Consider the following 17,998-nt stretch of genomic DNA (forward strand, 5'->3'; position numbering starts at 1 on the left):
GAGGCAGCCATAACTGAGGTTGCTGATAGCCCTGAGGGAAAGATCTGCAGTTTGTGCTAAAGTAGCAGATAGAAGTGAGATGTCACAAGGGCTGGAAACTTGTCATCTGGATAAAATACTGAGGGTAGACACTTCAATGATATCATTCCCACCACCATCACACCCACTCCAGGTACTGGCTCCGACCCCACTCCCAGCTCCACACCCACACCAGATCCCAGCTCCCGGCCCTGCCGAGTTTTCACCATCCCTCCAGACCTCCCACTCACTGAGGACGAACGATCAGTCCTCAGCAAAGGACTCACCTTCATCCCCCTCCGTCCACGCATCAATAAATTTAATACACGACGTAACATCAAACAATTCTTCCGTCGCCTCCGCCTCCGAGCTTACTTTCACAATCAGGACTCCCGCCCACCTTCCGAGGACCCCTTCGCCCACCTCCAACACACTGCATCCACCTGGACACCCCGCGCTGGCCTATTACCTGCCCTCGACCTCTTCATTTCCAACTGCCGCCAGGACATTAACCGCCTCAACCTGTCGTCCCCCATCCCCCACTCCAACCTCTCACCCTCACAACGCGCAGCCCTCCAATCCCTCTGCTCCAATCCCAACCTCACCATCAAGCCAGCGGATAAAGGGGGCGCAGTGGTAGTCTGGCACACTGACCTCTACACCGCTGAAGCCAAACGCCAACTCGAGGACACCTCTTACTACTGCTCCCTCGACCATGACCCCACCCCCTATCACCAAACCATCATCTCCCAGACCATACAGAACCTCATCACCTCAGGAGATCTCCCACCCACAGCTTCCAACCTCATAGTCCGGGAACCCCGCACTGCCCGGTTCTACCTCCTTCCCAAGATCCACAAGCCTGACCACCCTGGCCGACCCATTGTCTCAGCATGCTCCTGCCCCACTGAACTCATCTCTACCTACCTTGACACTGTCCTATCCCCCCTAGTCCAGGAACTCCCCACATACGTTCGAGACACCACCCACGCCCTCCACCTCCTCCAAGACTTCCGTTTCCCCGGCCCCCAACGCCTTATCTTCACCATGGAGATCCAATCCCTCTACACCTCCATTCGCCATGACCAGGGCCTCCAAGCCCTCCGTTTTTTCCTCTCCAGACGTCCCCAACATGACCCTTCCACTGACACTCTCATTCGTTTGGCCGAACTGGTCCTCACCCTTAACAATTTCTCCTTTGAATCCTCCCACTTCCTCCAGACCAAAGGCGTAGCCATGGGCACACGTATGGGCCCCAGCTATGCCTGTCTCTTTGTTGGCTATGTAGAACAGTTGATCTTCCATAACTACACCGGCACCACTCCCCACCTCTTCCTCCGCTACATTGATGACTGCATTGGCGCCACCTCGTGCTCCCGCGAGGAGGTTGAGCAATTCATCAACTTCACCAACACATTCCACCCTGACCTTAAATTTACCTGGACTATCTCTGACACCTCGCTCCCCTTCCTGGACCTCTCCATCTCCATTAGTGATGACCGACTTGACACTGACATTTTTTACAAACCCACTGACTCCCATAGCTACCTGGATTACACCTCTTCCCACCCTATCTCTTGCAAAAATGCCATCCCGTGTTCCCAATTTCTCCGCCTCCGCCGTATCTGCTCCCAGGAGGACCAGTTCCACCATAGGACACACCAGATGGCCTCCTTCTTTAGAGACCGCAATTTCCCTTCCCACGTGGTTAAAGATGCCCTCCAACGCATCTTGTCCACATCCCGCACCTCCGCCCTCAGACCCCACCCCTCCAACCGTAAGAACGACAGAACGTCCCTGGTGCTCACCTTCCACCCTACAAACCTTCGCATCAACCAAATCATCCACCGACATTTCCGCCACCTCCAAAAAGACCCCACCACCAGGGATATATTTCCCTCCCCACCCCTTTCCGCCTTCCGCAAAGACCGTTCCCTCCGTGACTACCTGGTCAGGTCCACACCCTCCTACGACCCACCCTCCCATTCTGGCACTTTCCCCTGCCACCGCAGGAACTGTAAAACCTGTGCCCACACCTCCTCCCTCACCTCTATCCAAGGCCCTAAAGGAGCCTTCCACATCCATCAAAGTTTCACCTGCACATCCACCAATATCATTTATTGTATCCGTTGCTCCCGATGTGGTCTCCTCTACATTGGGGAGACTGGGCGCCTGCTAGCAGAGCGCTTTAGGGAACATCTCCGAGACACCCGCACCAATCAACCAAACCGCCCTGTGGCCCAACATTTCAACTCCCCCTCCCACTCTGCCGAGGACATGGAGGTCCTGGGCCTCCTTCACTGCCGCTCCCTCACCACCAGACGCCTGGAGGAAGAACGCCTCATCTTCCGCCTCGGAACACTTCAACCCCAGGGTATCAACGTGGACTTCAACAGCTTCCTCATTTCCCCTTCCCCCACCTCATCCTAGTTTCAAACTTCCAGCTCAGTTACTGTCTCCTTGACTTGTCCGACCTGCCTATCTTCTTTTCCACCTATCCACTCCACCCTCTCCTCCTTGACCTATCACCTTCATCTCCTCCCCCACTCACCCATTGTACTCTATGCTACTCTCTCCCCACCCCCACCCTCCTCTAGCTTATCTCTCCATGCTTCAGGCTCACTGCCTTTATTCCTGATGAAGGGCTTTTGCCCGAAACGTTGATTTCGCTGCTCGTTGGGTGCTGCCTGAACTGCTGTGCTCTTCCAGCACCACTAATCCAGTACTTCAATGATATCAACCTGGGTCTAATGAAAGGCCATGGTGGATGGGAGGGAGGCTCTCCTCCCAGAAGGATTTAGAAGCAACAGGAGGACGTCACTATTCAGCATCATCTCCCTCTGCCTCCTCCTCACCTTTTACTTCTGCTCCTCTCATAATGAACTGTCTTCTTCCAGGACCTAACTGTCCTCAGGGTTCCATTTTGGGGTCTATGTTATAGATAGTCTTCAGACCACCACAATCACTGAGACCCTTAAAGGAGGGTACTGGATCCCAGCACCTTGAATGGTCCAGGGATTGGAATTGCATCTTCAGAAGGCCTATGGCCTGCTCGATGGCTTCCTGCTGAGCAAGTGGCATTCATTGTATCCCCACTGTCCCTCTGTTAGAGGCTCCACTCAAGGTGTCAGCAGCCATGTCTTCAGGAGATGTGCCATCCCTTAGAATCCATCTCCACTTTCAGAGTTGAAATGAAAATCTGAGGCTATCTGGAATAGAATAGGATGAAGAAGTCAAGGCAGCTGCCAGGAATCGAGGGCAAACATGGTGGAATCTGTTGTTGTGGTCGCACCTCCATCAGATAGATAGAGGAGTTGGCACACCTTGTTGGTGGCGGCCTACTGGTTGGATTGATGGCCAATGAGTGCAATCGATGAATGCCCTGCACCTGGGAACATCCAGCAATGGAGGTAGAACCCATTTTTTCTGTGCCTTCAAGGGCTCATCTGTTGTGAACTGAATGTACTATCATGCCGTTAAATGTCATCAGTGAGATACCAAGTAATATTTTGCAAGATCTGCAGTTAATTCTTGGAAGGAGCCACAAGCAAAGAAGGTCAAACACACAATGTCTTTGATAATTATTGGCAGCATGTGGTGACAATTGCAGTGAGGTGTGAGCTCACAGGTCACAGTAATTATTGAGATTTGCAATGTTCCTTTGCTCTGGGTGGGTGTCTCCAGGTAGCTCTGTGTTTGATGGTTATAAACATCACCTCTACTGCCTTCCAGTCCTTTTTTTCTTTCCTGCGCCCTCCTTTCTGTGAAGGGCATTTCCCCCATTGCCACTGGGCCCAAAATCTGCCAGTTTTTAAAACTCTGTCATGGGATGTGGATGTCACTGGCTGGGTCAGCACTTATTGCCTGTCTGTCCTTGAGAAGGTGGTGGTGAGCTGCTATCTTAAATTGCCATGATGTGGAAGTGTCAGTGTTGGACTGGGGTGGACAAAGTTAAAAATCATACAACACCAGGTTATAATCCAACAGGTTTGTTTGGAAGTACTAGCTTTCGGAGCGCTGCTCCTTCATCAGGTAGCTCTGGAGCAGGATCATAAGACACAGAATTTATAGCAAAAGATTGCAGTGTCATGCAACTTAAATGATATATTGAACAAACCTAGATTACTGTTAACTCTTTCATTTTTTTAGAATGGGAACTGCCCTTGAACTGCTACAGTCCACAAGCTGGAGATTGACCCACAATGCCCTTAGAGAGTGAATTCCAAGATTTTGACCCAAGAGCACTGAAGGAAAGTGATATATTTCCAAGTCAGGATGGTGAGTGGCTAAGAGCGAAACTTGGTGTTCCCATGTATGTGCTGCTATTGTCTTTCTACATGGAAGTGCTTGTGGGTTTGGAAGGTGCTGCCTAAGGAATTAAGGCCGTCAATGTCAGTTGCAGCCTCCCTTTCAGATAATGACAACCCTAATGTGATTGGCATCTTTCCTGCTTCCTTGATGCCAGGGATAGTAATGATCCCATTTGATGCCAGAGCAGTGTACCCACTCTCCCTGCCACATGCACATTTCCAAGGACTGCCCATTATGTCCAGAAACTGACAGGTTCTGAAAGCTACACATGTCTTTAAATATCCCACATACCAACTTTCACAAAGTCCTAACAAGCTTTCTAACTAGTTTAGCTGGCTGAAACTGGAAGGAGAGCAGAATCACTCCTTACCTTGCTCAGGTAATCATTGTTGGGACTGGGATCACAGCCTTGAAACTAATGTGTCATCCATCATCAGAATTTCCACTGCCCCCGCCTCTGTTCCTGCCTTTGGTGGGGGTGGAGGGGGGTGGGGGAGGGGGTGGAGAGGGGGAGCCTAAGGATTCAACCCAACCTGCTGGCTTCAGTGTCTTTGCTTCTAGAAGGGATAATCAACCAGCATTTCCCAGTCTTCATTTGTGTGTGTGCGTGAGCCTGCATGTGCATTTGTAAGACAGCCTCGTGGAGAGGAACCCTCTGTGAAACTTGATGACACTTAGCCAAAATATCACATGATTCTGCCCTATGTGTTTGCAGGTCTCTATAGTTATGTGTTTATGTCTGCATTGTGTGTGTAGATGAATGTGTGACTGTATGTGTGTCATGTGTGTCGTCTGTATGCGTATCTGTGTATGGATCTGCTGATACTCATTAGCTAGACTGGCACATGAATAATGGTCACTGAGTTGAGATACTGAAGCTAGCAAGGGGGAGACACACCTGGAAAGAATCAACCATTTGATCGGGGTGAACATGAGGTGACAAAAGCAAATTGACAATGTGTCACAAAGCTAGTCCCTTTTTGTCTAAAAGCTGTTCCTTGGCTCAAGGCGACTCTGTCCTTGATTTTTTTCAGTGGGGTAATAAACGAGGACGGGTTCCGATCAGTCTAAAGTCTCAGTTTAACCTTAGGAAAGAATACAAAATAGTGGATGCTGGAAATCTGAAATAAAAAGAAATTCTAAAGAAACTCAGCAGGTGTAATAGCATCTGTGGAGAGAGAAAAACAGAGTTAACATTTCGAGTCCAATGTAACTCTTATGCACAGTCTTTTGGAAAAGAGTGTAGGTAACATACAATGAATGAAAAGACTAATTTGTAATTATGAAATGGAGTGCGTATGACAGTAATGACACCATTTGCAGTTTAGGCTGAGTTAGACTGCGAGGGCAGTAAATGCAGATGGTGATGACTGGGTAACTGCACTCGACACCTGGCAATATTTTAGCCTTCCTGTTGGACCTATCATCATGTCTTGTACCTCTTCTTATCTCTCCTGTCTGCTTACAAGCTGACTGCCAGCTCCTGTGTCAGAGATGAAATTTGGAGTTTAACTGAACAGCCTTGAGGAATAAAGATGACTTGCGCAGTACACTGATCAACAAAGCACAGACAAAGGGCACAACACACGAAAGAACCTTCTTGCATGAATGTTGCAGCACAGATTGAAGGCTGCTGTGTGCCAGTCTGCACATTACACTTGTGATGAACAGCGGTATTTCTGCCGGGATACTGAAGCAGGCAATTTTTTTTAAAATTGTTTTTAAGGCATGATAATATTTTTGTCTGTTTTAGGCTTCATTGTTGCACAAGAATAAACAGAAACTCATCAGCTGCTCCTTGAACCCATGCCAGTTAACCTGAAGCATTAGCAAGAGATAATTATACCAGTGTTATACACCAAGGAGATTATAGATCTGTAACTCAACACCAGTCTGGGCAGTAGTAGTCATAGCGCAAAGTGCTGTTAGCCAGCGATGCCCTGTGATTATTATCCAACAGATGTTCAGGTGGGTTCGATGAGCCCAGCTCACAGTGACTGGTAATGTTGCTGAGCATGTTGTGATGTGGTAATTGGTAACAAGCAGGAGGACCTTCGGCTAATGACTCAGCACTGAGTCAGAGGAGGTGATGACCAGACATAAGATCTGTTTTCTGAGATGAACAGGTGAGTTGCAAACCACACATCTCACTAATGGCCCCTCAGGAACATCAAACCAATCCACTCTGATACCAAATCCAAGCAGATGCTGTCAGGATATCATTGAATACCACTAGAAACCGTTATTAAATATGGATAGGCACCTGCTGAACCTCACTCTGACATTATTCTCCAGGTGATTGATACAAAGAATAAAAGAGATCTCTTGTTACAATTGTTTTAATTAAATTTTTACATTGGTCTTAGGAGCTTGTTGCTTTATGTCTGTTCTAACCCATCTATAAATAGAGTTGCCCCAATCCTTTCTGGGCACCCTGAGAGACATTACGAGCTTGTTTTCTAAGGGATGCTTTGTATGTCGAGTTTTCAATGGCTAAAGTCCGATGTTATCAGTGGTAAGTGTCTGAGTGTTCTGTCTATAGAGAAACTCTTCTATGTCTAGCTTGGCTATTTAACATTTCACAGCCTGAGATGTCGATCAAGAAGTAGAGCTGAAGGAGTAAGAAAGATATATTTTCGTAGCTCAGAAACTACAATAACTAAATTTAGTAATTCATTCCTCAGTCCTTTGCATCCCTTAATATTTATCAAAAAATACTGACAAGGCATTTTATTAAAGAACCTTCAAGCATTTGTTATATTTGTATAACTTTGTACTGGTCTGGTAGTAGTGATGTTGCGTTAAAAGTGTTATTGGTACAGAAATGTTGGAAAAGTAACCACAGGATTAAGAAGCCAGGTGCTCAATAGCGTGAAATAAAATACAGCACATTGGTTAATCCAGTAATGGTTGCAATAGTGCTTACAGTGACATGCTGGATAATCACAGCTTGTGTGGAGTTAGCTGATCAAACTGCATGAACAATTGAACATGCTGCAATCAACTTCAGGACCTCAATTGATATCAGGACCTCTGGGTTAAAGAAGTTCACGGGTTAGAATTTTGGTGAGGTGAGGGGAAGTACTCAGACAATAATTTCAAGTGCAGGACTTTTAACCTCTGGACAGCCTGGGGACATGCTGCCTGACCTGCTGTGCTTTTCCAGCACCACTCTAATCTCGACTCTGGTTTCCAGTATTAAAATTAGCAGACAGGCAATAAAATTAGCACCAGCAGAGATGGCATGTTGGCCATTTTCCTAGGATAGTACGGAAAAGGTGGGCAAGAGTGCAGGGTGGCGTGATGGCAGACCTATTCATGCCTCAGCTCTGAGTGGTAAATTGAATCAGTTAGCAGCCACTTATGGTCGATTGTTGGAAGCTAACTGAAATTGCTTGGGGACAATTTAGCTGCTTGGAAGCAGCCCATGCAGTGGCAAAGCCAATGGTGAGATGGGATGCAGTGCTCCAGGGAAGCTCAGAAGTTCTCAATGCCAATTTGGCTTCAGTAGCAGCTGCAGGAGGCCTTGTGGACAGCCATTCCACTCCCCACCACCTCCTACACCCCCAACATTGTCAGCCTGTGGTGTTTTTGCCCTCTCTGAACTGCTATGCATCTTGCTGCTGTTTTCATGCTGGTTGGCATAATGTTGGTTCTCCAGCTTTGTGAATGTGCCAACAGCCTCAGTTGAATGCTGAGCTTGCCCTCTGGTCACTGGAGTCATACAGCATGGAAACAGACTCTTTGGTCCAACTCGTCCATTCTGGCCAGATATCCTAAATTAATCTAGTCCCATTTACCAGCATTTGGCCCATAGCCCTCCAAACCCTTCCTAATCATAAACCCATCCAGATGCCCTTTAAATGCTGTAATTGTACCAGCTTCCAACATTCCCTCTGATAGCTCATTCCATACATTCACCATCTTCTGTGTGAAATACTGTCCCTTAGGCCCCTTTTAATTTTTTCCCTTCGTACCTTAAACCTATCCCCTCTAGTTTTGGACTCCTCCACCCTGGGGAAAAGACTATCCACCCTATCCATGCCTCTCATGTTTTTATGAACTTCTATAAGATCACCCCTCAGCACTTGACGCTCCAGGGAAAACAGCCCCAGCCTATTCAGCCTCTCCCTATAGCTCAAATCCTCCAACCCTGGCAACATCCTCGTACATCAATTGTCCACTTCAGGGAAGGTAGGTGCTTATTTGCCCCATTTGGTTTGGGAAGTTGACTGAGGAAATCCTGCTTCGGATTCAATGAGACATCAACTAGGACAGGGCCAGCACAACCTCTCTGAATAATAGCTTATCAGCACTTTGGTGAAGAATGACCACTTCAATGAGGGCTGGGGCAAGAGGTGGCAGATAATGTCTATGTTAAGGGGAGATGATGACCTGGTGGTATTGTTGCTGAACTGATCCAGAAAGTCAAAAGGTGTGGTGCTGGAAAAGCACAGCAGGTCAGCAGCATCTGAGGAGCAGGAGAATTGATGTTTCGGGCATAAGCCCTTAATTCCTAATGAAGAATTTATGCCCAAAATGTCGACTCTCCTGTTCCTTGGATGCTGCCTGACCTGCTGTGCTTTTCCAGCACCACACTCTTCAACTCTGACTCTCCAGCATCTGAGGTCATTCCTTTCTGTTAATCCAGTGACCCAGCTAATGTTCTGGGGACCTGGATTTGAATCCCACTATGGCGAAATTTAAATTAGATTAAAATCTGGAATTAAGATTATAATGATGACCATGAAACGATTATCGAAAAGACCAATCTGGTTCAATAATGTCCTTTTAGGAAAGGAAACTGCCATCCTTACCTAATCTGGCCTTCATGTAACTCCAGACCAATAGCAATGTGGCAGACCCTTAACCGCCTGCTGCACAATTAGGGGTGGGCAATGAATGCTGGTCTAGATGACGACCCCTCATTCTGTAAATGAATAGAAAAAAAATCATGTTGCAAAATGGAGTCATAAAGTTGTTGGGGAGGGAAATTATTGAGAAACCCAATCATTGTGCTGTCTCCTTTTGCCAGAGTTATGTCCCTCCTGGAGGACCAGAATCTCCCATTGATCTAATGACTTTAGGCTTGGAGGTGCCAATTGACATCCAGCTTGAGCTTTCTAGGGCTACAGAGTTTACAATTTCACTACCTTTTGTATGGAAAATCGTTCCCTAACATCAATGCTTAATAGCCAAAATCAAATATTGTGATTATGTCTCCCTTTGTTCTGTATTATTCCAAATGAAATGTTCAGGGTAAATATCCTATTAAATCATTTTAATATTTTAAACGCTTCAATCAGACCACCCTTAATGTTCCATGTTCAAGGGAATATCCAAACAACCTTCCTCACAATTCTAACCAATTTTGATCCCAAAATCATTCCAGTAAATTTGTGCTGCAGTCCCTCCAAGGTCAAAATATTTTTTCAGTGCCCAGAACTGAATGTGATGTTATAAATTGGGTCTAACCAAAGATGTATATAACTATAATATAGAAATAAGAGGTTGATCAGTTCCTCAAGATTGTTCTCCTATTTTGCTAACTCAGTGCTAATCTGTAACTAACTCCATATAAACTTGGTTTAGTTCTGTAACCGATCAAAGTGTTGTGTAACAAAAATCGATGATTCCCAGTTTTGACACCTTCAATTAGTTCACCTTCAACAGTTCTTTGGAGCTCCAGGCATCCCCTATCCTTTGTGTGAAAAGTATTCCTTGTCATTACCACTGAACATCCTAGTTCTAATTTAATGCTATGCTTCATTCTTCTGAGGTGGAGGTCTGTGTAACAATGGTAATTGACATCCCTGTGGGCCAGAGGCTCCTGGTGCAAATCTCACACCAGGATTTGTTGGCCTTGAAAGGAGTGTCCATGATGTAGTTTATGGGCTGACTAAGCAACCTGGAATCCTGTCACACACCCATTGCTCCCAAAAGGGGAGGAGGAGGTGGGGAAAGAAAGACGAGTGTGAAGATGTGTTAGAAAAAGTATTGCTCTGGTCTGTTCCATAACAAGGAATCTTTGATAACTTTAGCAAACTCAATTAGTTTTCCCCTTATATTTTACAATCAATGAAATACAAGACTAATTCATACAATGATCCTCATATTTTAATGTATCTATGTATTGTTCTGCTGAACCTACACCCATTCCAAAGCCAACACATCCTTCCTGAGGTGGGGGTGACAAAAACTGAATGCAGATACTCTTAGTAAAGTCTAACCAGACTTTTATATAACTGTAGCATAACTTTGACTTTGATCTATTCCAGCCCCTTGAACCAAATGCTAACTTCTTAGGAAGGCAACACAGTATCTCAGTGGTTGGTACTTCTGCCTCACAACGCCAGGGATCCAGGTTTGTTTCGAGCCTCGGGTGACTGGGTGTGTGGAGAAAGCGTGCACATTCTCCCTGTGTCTACGTCGGTTTCCTCCCACAAACCAAAGATGTGCACGTTAGGTGAATTGGCTGTGCTAAATTGTCCATTGTATCCAGGGACGTGGAGGTTGTGTGGATTAGCCGTGGGAAATGCAGGGTTACAGGTGAGTCTGGGATGGATGCCCTTTGGAGGGTCAGTGTGGACCCAATGGCTGAATGGCCTGCTTCCACATGGTAGCTAATAATTCTTTTTTCCTGGAACAGGTCACTTACCTTTTGCTAGAAGTTATAGCTGGAAGGATACCATTCCTCATCAAGCATGGCTGACTAACAGACTCTTCTTGCTATTTGCATATTTTGAATGCATCTTCCTTGGTATTCAAGTCCTGAAGTGGGTCTTGAGTCTAGAGCTTCTGGCTTGGCAGCCAAAGTTGCCATTCATTGCATCACAAGATCACCTTATATTGTCGAGTAGCTATTAGTGACTTATGCACTTGGACAGCAAAATCTCTTTTCTCCTCTACAGACCCTGGTTTCAGACCATTTAGAAAGTACTCTGATTTATCATTCACCATTTAAGTTACTCGCTAAAACTATGTTTTGAGTAGGCTTTTGTTCACCTGATCTAAATGGCTCAGTGTCATACACTTGTTTGATAACGATTCTTTGAAATGCTTTCAGATATTTATTTTGTTAAAGGTTCTGTGCATCTGTAAATCATTGTGTTCAAAATAGACCAACATACTCTTCCAATTGGCTTCTTTAGACCCACATAACTTCTGCACAATGTGAAATAAAATTGGGTGATCCCACCTAGTCCCTGGTGAGTACTTGTGTTGAACATAAACCTGTCACCAACTGGTACAATAAAACACAAAATGGACGGCATCACACTGAGGACCAGCAGAAAGTTTGTAAATGGGAATGGAAAGATCAGCATAGTGATAAGCGGCTGATTAGGATTGCAAGAGTAACAAATATTTTGGATAAACAGAACTTTCTTTCTCATTGTCCAGCAGGAATTGTACTAAACAGACCTCATCTATCTGCTTTAACTGCTCTCAGCTGGAATAGAGATAAAGGAAAAAACTAATGTATTGTAGTAATGATGCTACTGGACTACTAATCAGTAATCTCGAGAGTGGGACTAAAGCTCAAAAGAAAATGATTTAAAATTCCACTGTGGAATTTTGAAGTTAAATGCTACTTTCAAATCAAAGTGACCCGGAAAAGCTGTTGAATTGTTGTAAAAACCCACCCTGTTCAGCAATTCCCATTAAGGAAGGAAAGCTGCCATCTTATAGCTGCCAACTTAGTGGTAAATAATAGTTTTGTGTTAAGAGTTCATGTTTAATAAGAAGTAGATTGAAACTGCTCAAATGTATTTCATGCAAGTCCTCTCCAGCCAGCAGCAGAAAGACTGAGTTATACTTGAAACTACCAGATTCTTACCCAGTCTGGGCCTCTGCGTGACTTCAATTCCATACCAATATTAAGTTATTTAAAAGTTGTGGGCATCAATGGCAAGATGACTCTTTATAGTCCATTACTAATTACTCTTAACTGAGTAGCTTGTTAGACTATTTCAGAAGGCATTTGTAAATCAGCACCTTGGTTTGTGTCTGGAATTATGAACAGGCCATATTGGTTCAAGACAGCAAATTTCCTTTCTCAAACGACGATAGTGAACCACATTTTTTTTGCCAGCATTGCTGATACTACTTTTTTTTATTCCAGACATGTTTATTAACTAAATACTAATTCCCCAGTTTCTATGGTGGGAGGTTTAACTCATGTCTTGGGGGATTATTTGTCAAAGCTTCGAGATTACTTGTCTAGTTATAAAGCATTTGTGTTACCATTCTCTAAATGAGATTGACTTTTGATGACCTTCTAAACCATTCCATCATCAGCGCTTCCAGGACAAAGATTAATACCACCTTCTCAAGCAACGCAGGGATGGGCAATAAATACCTACTTTATAAGAACATAAAATGCGATCTTAAAAAGCAGACACAGCAGAAGGCCATTTGGCCCTTTAAGCCTGTTCCACCATTCAGCAAGGTTATGGCTTACCATGAAGTGGTGATTTTCCCTCCAGTAGTGAGTATATATTTACTCCCACACAGCTGACCATGGTTAGAAAGAAGTGTATTTGATGCTGTAGTCATCATGTAGTTCTTTGATAAGTGCTGGCAGGCACTTCAAGTGACAATCAGTTGCCAGCTGACTCTGGATGGTTGTTCTTGCCTCCGGCTTTATGTTCTTTACCAAGAAACTGTCTTGTGGTAAACGAGAGCTAAACTAGTGTACAATGTAAAACCCCAAAAGGCCACATCCTTACCTCTTTACATAGAGTCATAGAGATGTACAACATGGAAACAGACCCTTCAGTCCAACTCGCCCATGCTGACCAGATATCCTAAATTAATCCAATCACATTTGCCAGCATTTGTCCCAAATTTCTCTAAACCATTCCTATACATATACCCATCCAACTGTCTTTTAAATGTTGTCATTGTACCAGCCTCCACCACTTCCTCAGGCAGCACATTCCATTTACACACCACCCTTTGTGTGAAAAAGTTGCCTCTTAGGTCCCTTTTAAATCTTTCCCCTCTTACCTTAAACCTGTGTCCTCCAGTTTTGGACTCCCCTACTCTGGGAAAAAAAGACCTTGAGTATTTGCCTTATCTAAGCCCCTCATGGTTTTATATACTTCTATAAGGTCAATGGATAGGCTAGGACATGTTTCCACTAGAGTATAGGAGGTTGAGAGGTGACCTCATAGACATTTATAAAATAATGAAGGATATTAATAAAGTGAATGGCAGGGTGGTGGGGGTGGCAGGGGTGGAGTGGGGGGGGGGGGGGGGGGGGGGAGGTGTGGTGGGTGGGGGAGGGGATGGTTGGATTTCAAGACCAGGGGACATATTTTTAAGATGAGAGAGGAAAGATTTAAAAAGACTTGAGAGGCAATTTTTCTGCCACAAAGACTGGTTCATGTGTGGAAAGAATGTCCAGATGAAGTGGTGGATGCGGCTATAGTTAAAACATTTAGAAGACATTTATACAAGTACATGAACAGCAAATGCTTGGAGAGATATCAGCCAAGTGCAGGTAGATAGCAATAGTTTAGTTTGGGATTATGGTCAGCATGGACTAGTTGAATCAAAGGGTCTGTTTCCATGCTGTATTACTCTATGATTCTATGACACGCCTCAGTGTCTGATGCTCATATTCACCACCTTGTCAGCCTCTCCCTGAAGCTCAGATGCTCCAATCCTAGCAACATGCTCGTAAATCTTTTCTGAAACTCTTTCAAGTTTCACAACATCTTTCCTGTAGCAGGTAGACCAGAATTGAATGCTCTATTCCCAAAATGGCCTGACTAATGTCCTGTACAGCTGCATTATGACTTCTCAGCTCCCATACTCAAGGTACTGATAATAATGCAAGAATTCCAAATGCTATCTTCACTATCCTGTCAAACTGTGACTCCGATTTCAAGGAACTATGAACCCACATTTCAAGGTCTCTTTGTTCAGCAATACTCCCCAGGACCTCACTGTATCAGCCCTGTCCTACCAAAACGCAGCATCCCACACTTATCTAAATTATACTCCATCTGCCACTCTTCGCCCATTGGCCCATCTGATCAATATCTTAACGTAGTCCACGAAACTTGCCCCAAATCTGTACAATGTTGATTAAAGAATAAATATTGGCCATGGCTCCAAGGAGATCTCCTTTACTCTTCAAAAGAAAACATTTACATTCAGCTGAGAGCTCATCCAATATATCATTGGAAAGACACAATACTACACTGCAACATCACTCTGAATTATTTGCTTAATATCTCTGGAATTAGGCTTGAATCCATTACCCTAATGCCTGAACAACACATAGGAGAATGTTAACATATTGACTGCACAATGAGCATCACTCATAAAGGTTCCTAGCCCTGAAACAAAATACTGCAGAGTCATAGAGTCACAGAGTCATAGAGATGTACAGCATGGAAACAGACCCTTCGGTCCAACCTGTCCATGCCAACCAGATATCCCAACCCAATCTAGTCCCACCTGCCAGCACCCGGCCCATATCCCTCCAAACCCTTCCTATTCATATACCCATCCAAATGCCTCTTAAATGTTATAATTGTACCAGCTTCTACCACATCCTCTGGCAGCTCATTCCATACACGTACCACCCTCTGCGTGAAATAATTGCCCCTTAGGTCTCTTTTATATCTTTCCCCTCTCACCCTAAACCTATGCCCTCTAGTTCTGGACTCCTCGACCCCAGGGAAAAGACTTTGTCTATTTATCCTACCCATGCCCCTCTTAATTTTGTAAACCTCTATAAGGTCACCCCTCACCCTCTGACGCTCCAGGGAAAACAGCCCCAGCCTGTTCAGCCTCTCCCTGTAGCTCAGATCCTCCAACCCTGGCAACATCCTTGTAAATCTTTTCTGAACCCTTTCAAGTTTCACGACATCTTTCCGATAGGAAGGAGACCAGAATTGCATGCAATATTCCAACAGTGGCCTAACCAATGTCCTGTACAGCCGCAACATGACCTCCCAACTCCTGTACTCAATACTCTGACCAATTAAGGTAAGCATACCAAATGCCTTCTTCACTATCCTTTCTACCTGCGACTCCACTTTCAAGAAGCTATGAACCTGCACTCCAAGGTCTCTTTGTTCAGCAACACCCCCTAGAACCTTACAATTAAGTGTATAAATCCTGCTAAGATTTGCTTTCCCAAAATGCAGCACCTTGCATTTATCTGAATTAAACTCCATCTGCCACTTGGCCCATCTGGTCCAGATCCTGTTGTAATCTGAGGTAACCTTCTTCGCTGTCCACTACACCTCCAATTTTGGTGTCATCTGCAAATTTACTAACTGTACCTCTTATGCTCGCATCCAAATCATTTATGTAAATGACAAAAAGTAGAGGACCCAGCACTGATCCTTGTGGCATTCCACTGGTCACAGGCCTCCAGTCTGAAAAATAACCCTCCACCACTACCCTCTGTCTTCTACCTTTGAGCCAGTTCTGTATCCAAATGGCTAGTTCTCTCTGTATTCCATGAGATCTAACCTTGTTAATCAGTCTCCCATGGGGAACCTTGTCGAACACCATACTGAAGTCCATATAGATCACATCTACTGCTCTGCCCTCATCAATCTTCTTTGTTACTTCTTCAAAAAACTCAATCAAGTTTGTGAGACATGATTTCCCACGCACAAAGCCATGTTGACTATCCCTAATCAGTCCTTGCCTTTCCAAATACATGTACATCCTGTCCCTCAAGATTTGTCCAACAACTTGCCCACCACTGAGGTCAGGCTCACTGGTCTATAGTTCCCTGGTTTGTCTTTACCACCCTTTTTAAACAGTGGCACCACGTTTGCCAACCTCCAGTCTTCTGGCACCTCACCTGTGACTATCGATTATACAAATATCTCAGCAAGAGGCCCAGCAATCACTTCTCTAGCTTCCCACAGAGTTCTCGGGGATACCTGATCAGGTCCTGGGGATTTATCCACCTTTTACTGTTTCAAGACATCCAGCACTTCCTCCTCTGTAATCTGGACATTTTGCAAGATGACACCATCTATTTCCCTACAGTCTATATCTTCCATATCCTTTTCCACAGTAAATACTGATGCAAAAATATTCATTTAGTATCTCCCCCATTTTCTGTGGCTCCACACAAAGGCCGCCTTGCTGATCTTTGAGGGGCCCTATTCTCTCCCTAGTTACCCGTTTGTCCTTAATGTATTTGTAAAAACATTTTGGATTCTCCTTAATTCTATTTGCCAAAGCTATCTCATGTCCCCGTTTTGACCTCCTGATTTCCCTCTTAAGTATACACCTACTTCCTTTATACTCTTCTAAGGATTCACTCAATCTATCCTGTCTATACCTGCCATATTCTTCCTTCTTTTTCTTAACCAAACTCTCAATTTCTTTAGTCATCCAGCATTCCCTATACCTACCAGCCTTCCCTTTCACCCTGACAGGAATATACTTGCTCTGGATTCTTGTTATCTCATTTCTGAAGGCTTCCCATTTTCCAGCCGTCCCTTTACTTGTGAACATCTGCCTCCAATCAGTTTTCAAAAGTTCTTGCATAATACCATCAAAATTGGCCTTTCTCTAATTTAGAACTTCAACTTTTAGATCTGGTCTATCCTTTTCCATCACTATTTTAAAACTAATAGAATTATGGTCGCTGACCCCAAAGTGCTCCCCCACTGACACCTCAGTCACCTGCCCTGCCTTATTTCCCAAGAGTAGGTCAAGTTTTGCACCTTTTCTAGTAGGTACATCCACACACTGAATCAGAAAATTGTCTTGTACACACTTAAGAAATTCCTCTCCATCTAAACCTTTAACACTATGGCAGTCCCAGTTGATGTTTGGAAAGTTAAAATCCCCTACCATAACTACCCTATTATTCTTACAGATAGCTGAGATCTCCTTACAGGTTTTTTTCTCAATTTCCCTCTGAGTATTGGGGGAGTCTATAATACAATCCCAATAAGGTGATCATCCCTTTCTTATTTCTCAGTTCCACCCAAATAACTTCCCTGGATGTATTTCCGGGAATATCCTCTCTCAGCACAGCTGTAATGCTATCCCTTATCAAAAATGCCACTCCCCCTCTTCTCTTGGTCGTTAAGTATGGTTATGGCTGAGATGGACAGATTTTTAATCAGTAAGAGAGTCAGTAGTTATAGGGATAAGGCAGGAAAGTGGAGTTGATGATTATCAAATCATCCATGATCACATCAAATCTGGCGCAAACTTGATGGGCAGGATCACTTACAATGAGCATCACTCATAAAAGTTCCTAGCCCTGAAACAAAATACTGCAGAGTCATAGAGATGTACAGCATGGAAACAGACCCTTCGGTCCAACTTGTCCATGCCAACCAGATATCCCAACCCAATCTAGTCCTACCTGCCAGCACCTGGCCTATATCCCTCCAAACCCTTCTTATTCATATACCCATCCAAATGCCTCTTAAATGTTGCAATTGTACCAGCTTCTACCACATCCTTTGGCAGCTCATTCCATACACGTACCACCCTCTGCATGAAAAAGTTGCCCCTTAGGTCTCTTTATATCTTTCCCCTCTCACCCTCTAGTTCTGGACTCCCCGACCTCAGGGAAAAGACTTTGTCTATTTATCCTACCCATGCCCCTCATAATTTTGTAAACCTCTATAAGGTAACCCCTCACCCTCTGACGCTCCAGGGAAAA

At 44.6% G+C, this 17,998-nt stretch overlaps 1 protein-coding gene across 1 annotated transcript in view; it reads left to right on the forward strand.

Moving 5' to 3' along the window:
* The window catches only part of LOC140453496 (protein lin-28 homolog A-like), a 137,766-nt gene that overhangs the window by 59,697 nt on the left and 60,071 nt on the right, over window positions 1-17,998 (forward strand). The window contains exon 2 of the mRNA XM_072548227.1: window positions 4,168-4,296. Coding sequence (XP_072404328.1) covers window positions 4,221-4,296 — 76 coding nt within the window. The 5' untranslated portion in view covers window positions 4,168-4,220. The remainder of the gene's footprint in view (window positions 1-4,167; window positions 4,297-17,998) is intronic.

Source organism: Chiloscyllium punctatum, chromosome 27 (assembly GCF_047496795.1).
Source record: "Chiloscyllium punctatum isolate Juve2018m chromosome 27, sChiPun1.3, whole genome shotgun sequence".
Lineage (NCBI taxonomy): Eukaryota > Metazoa > Chordata > Chondrichthyes > Orectolobiformes > Hemiscylliidae > Chiloscyllium > Chiloscyllium punctatum.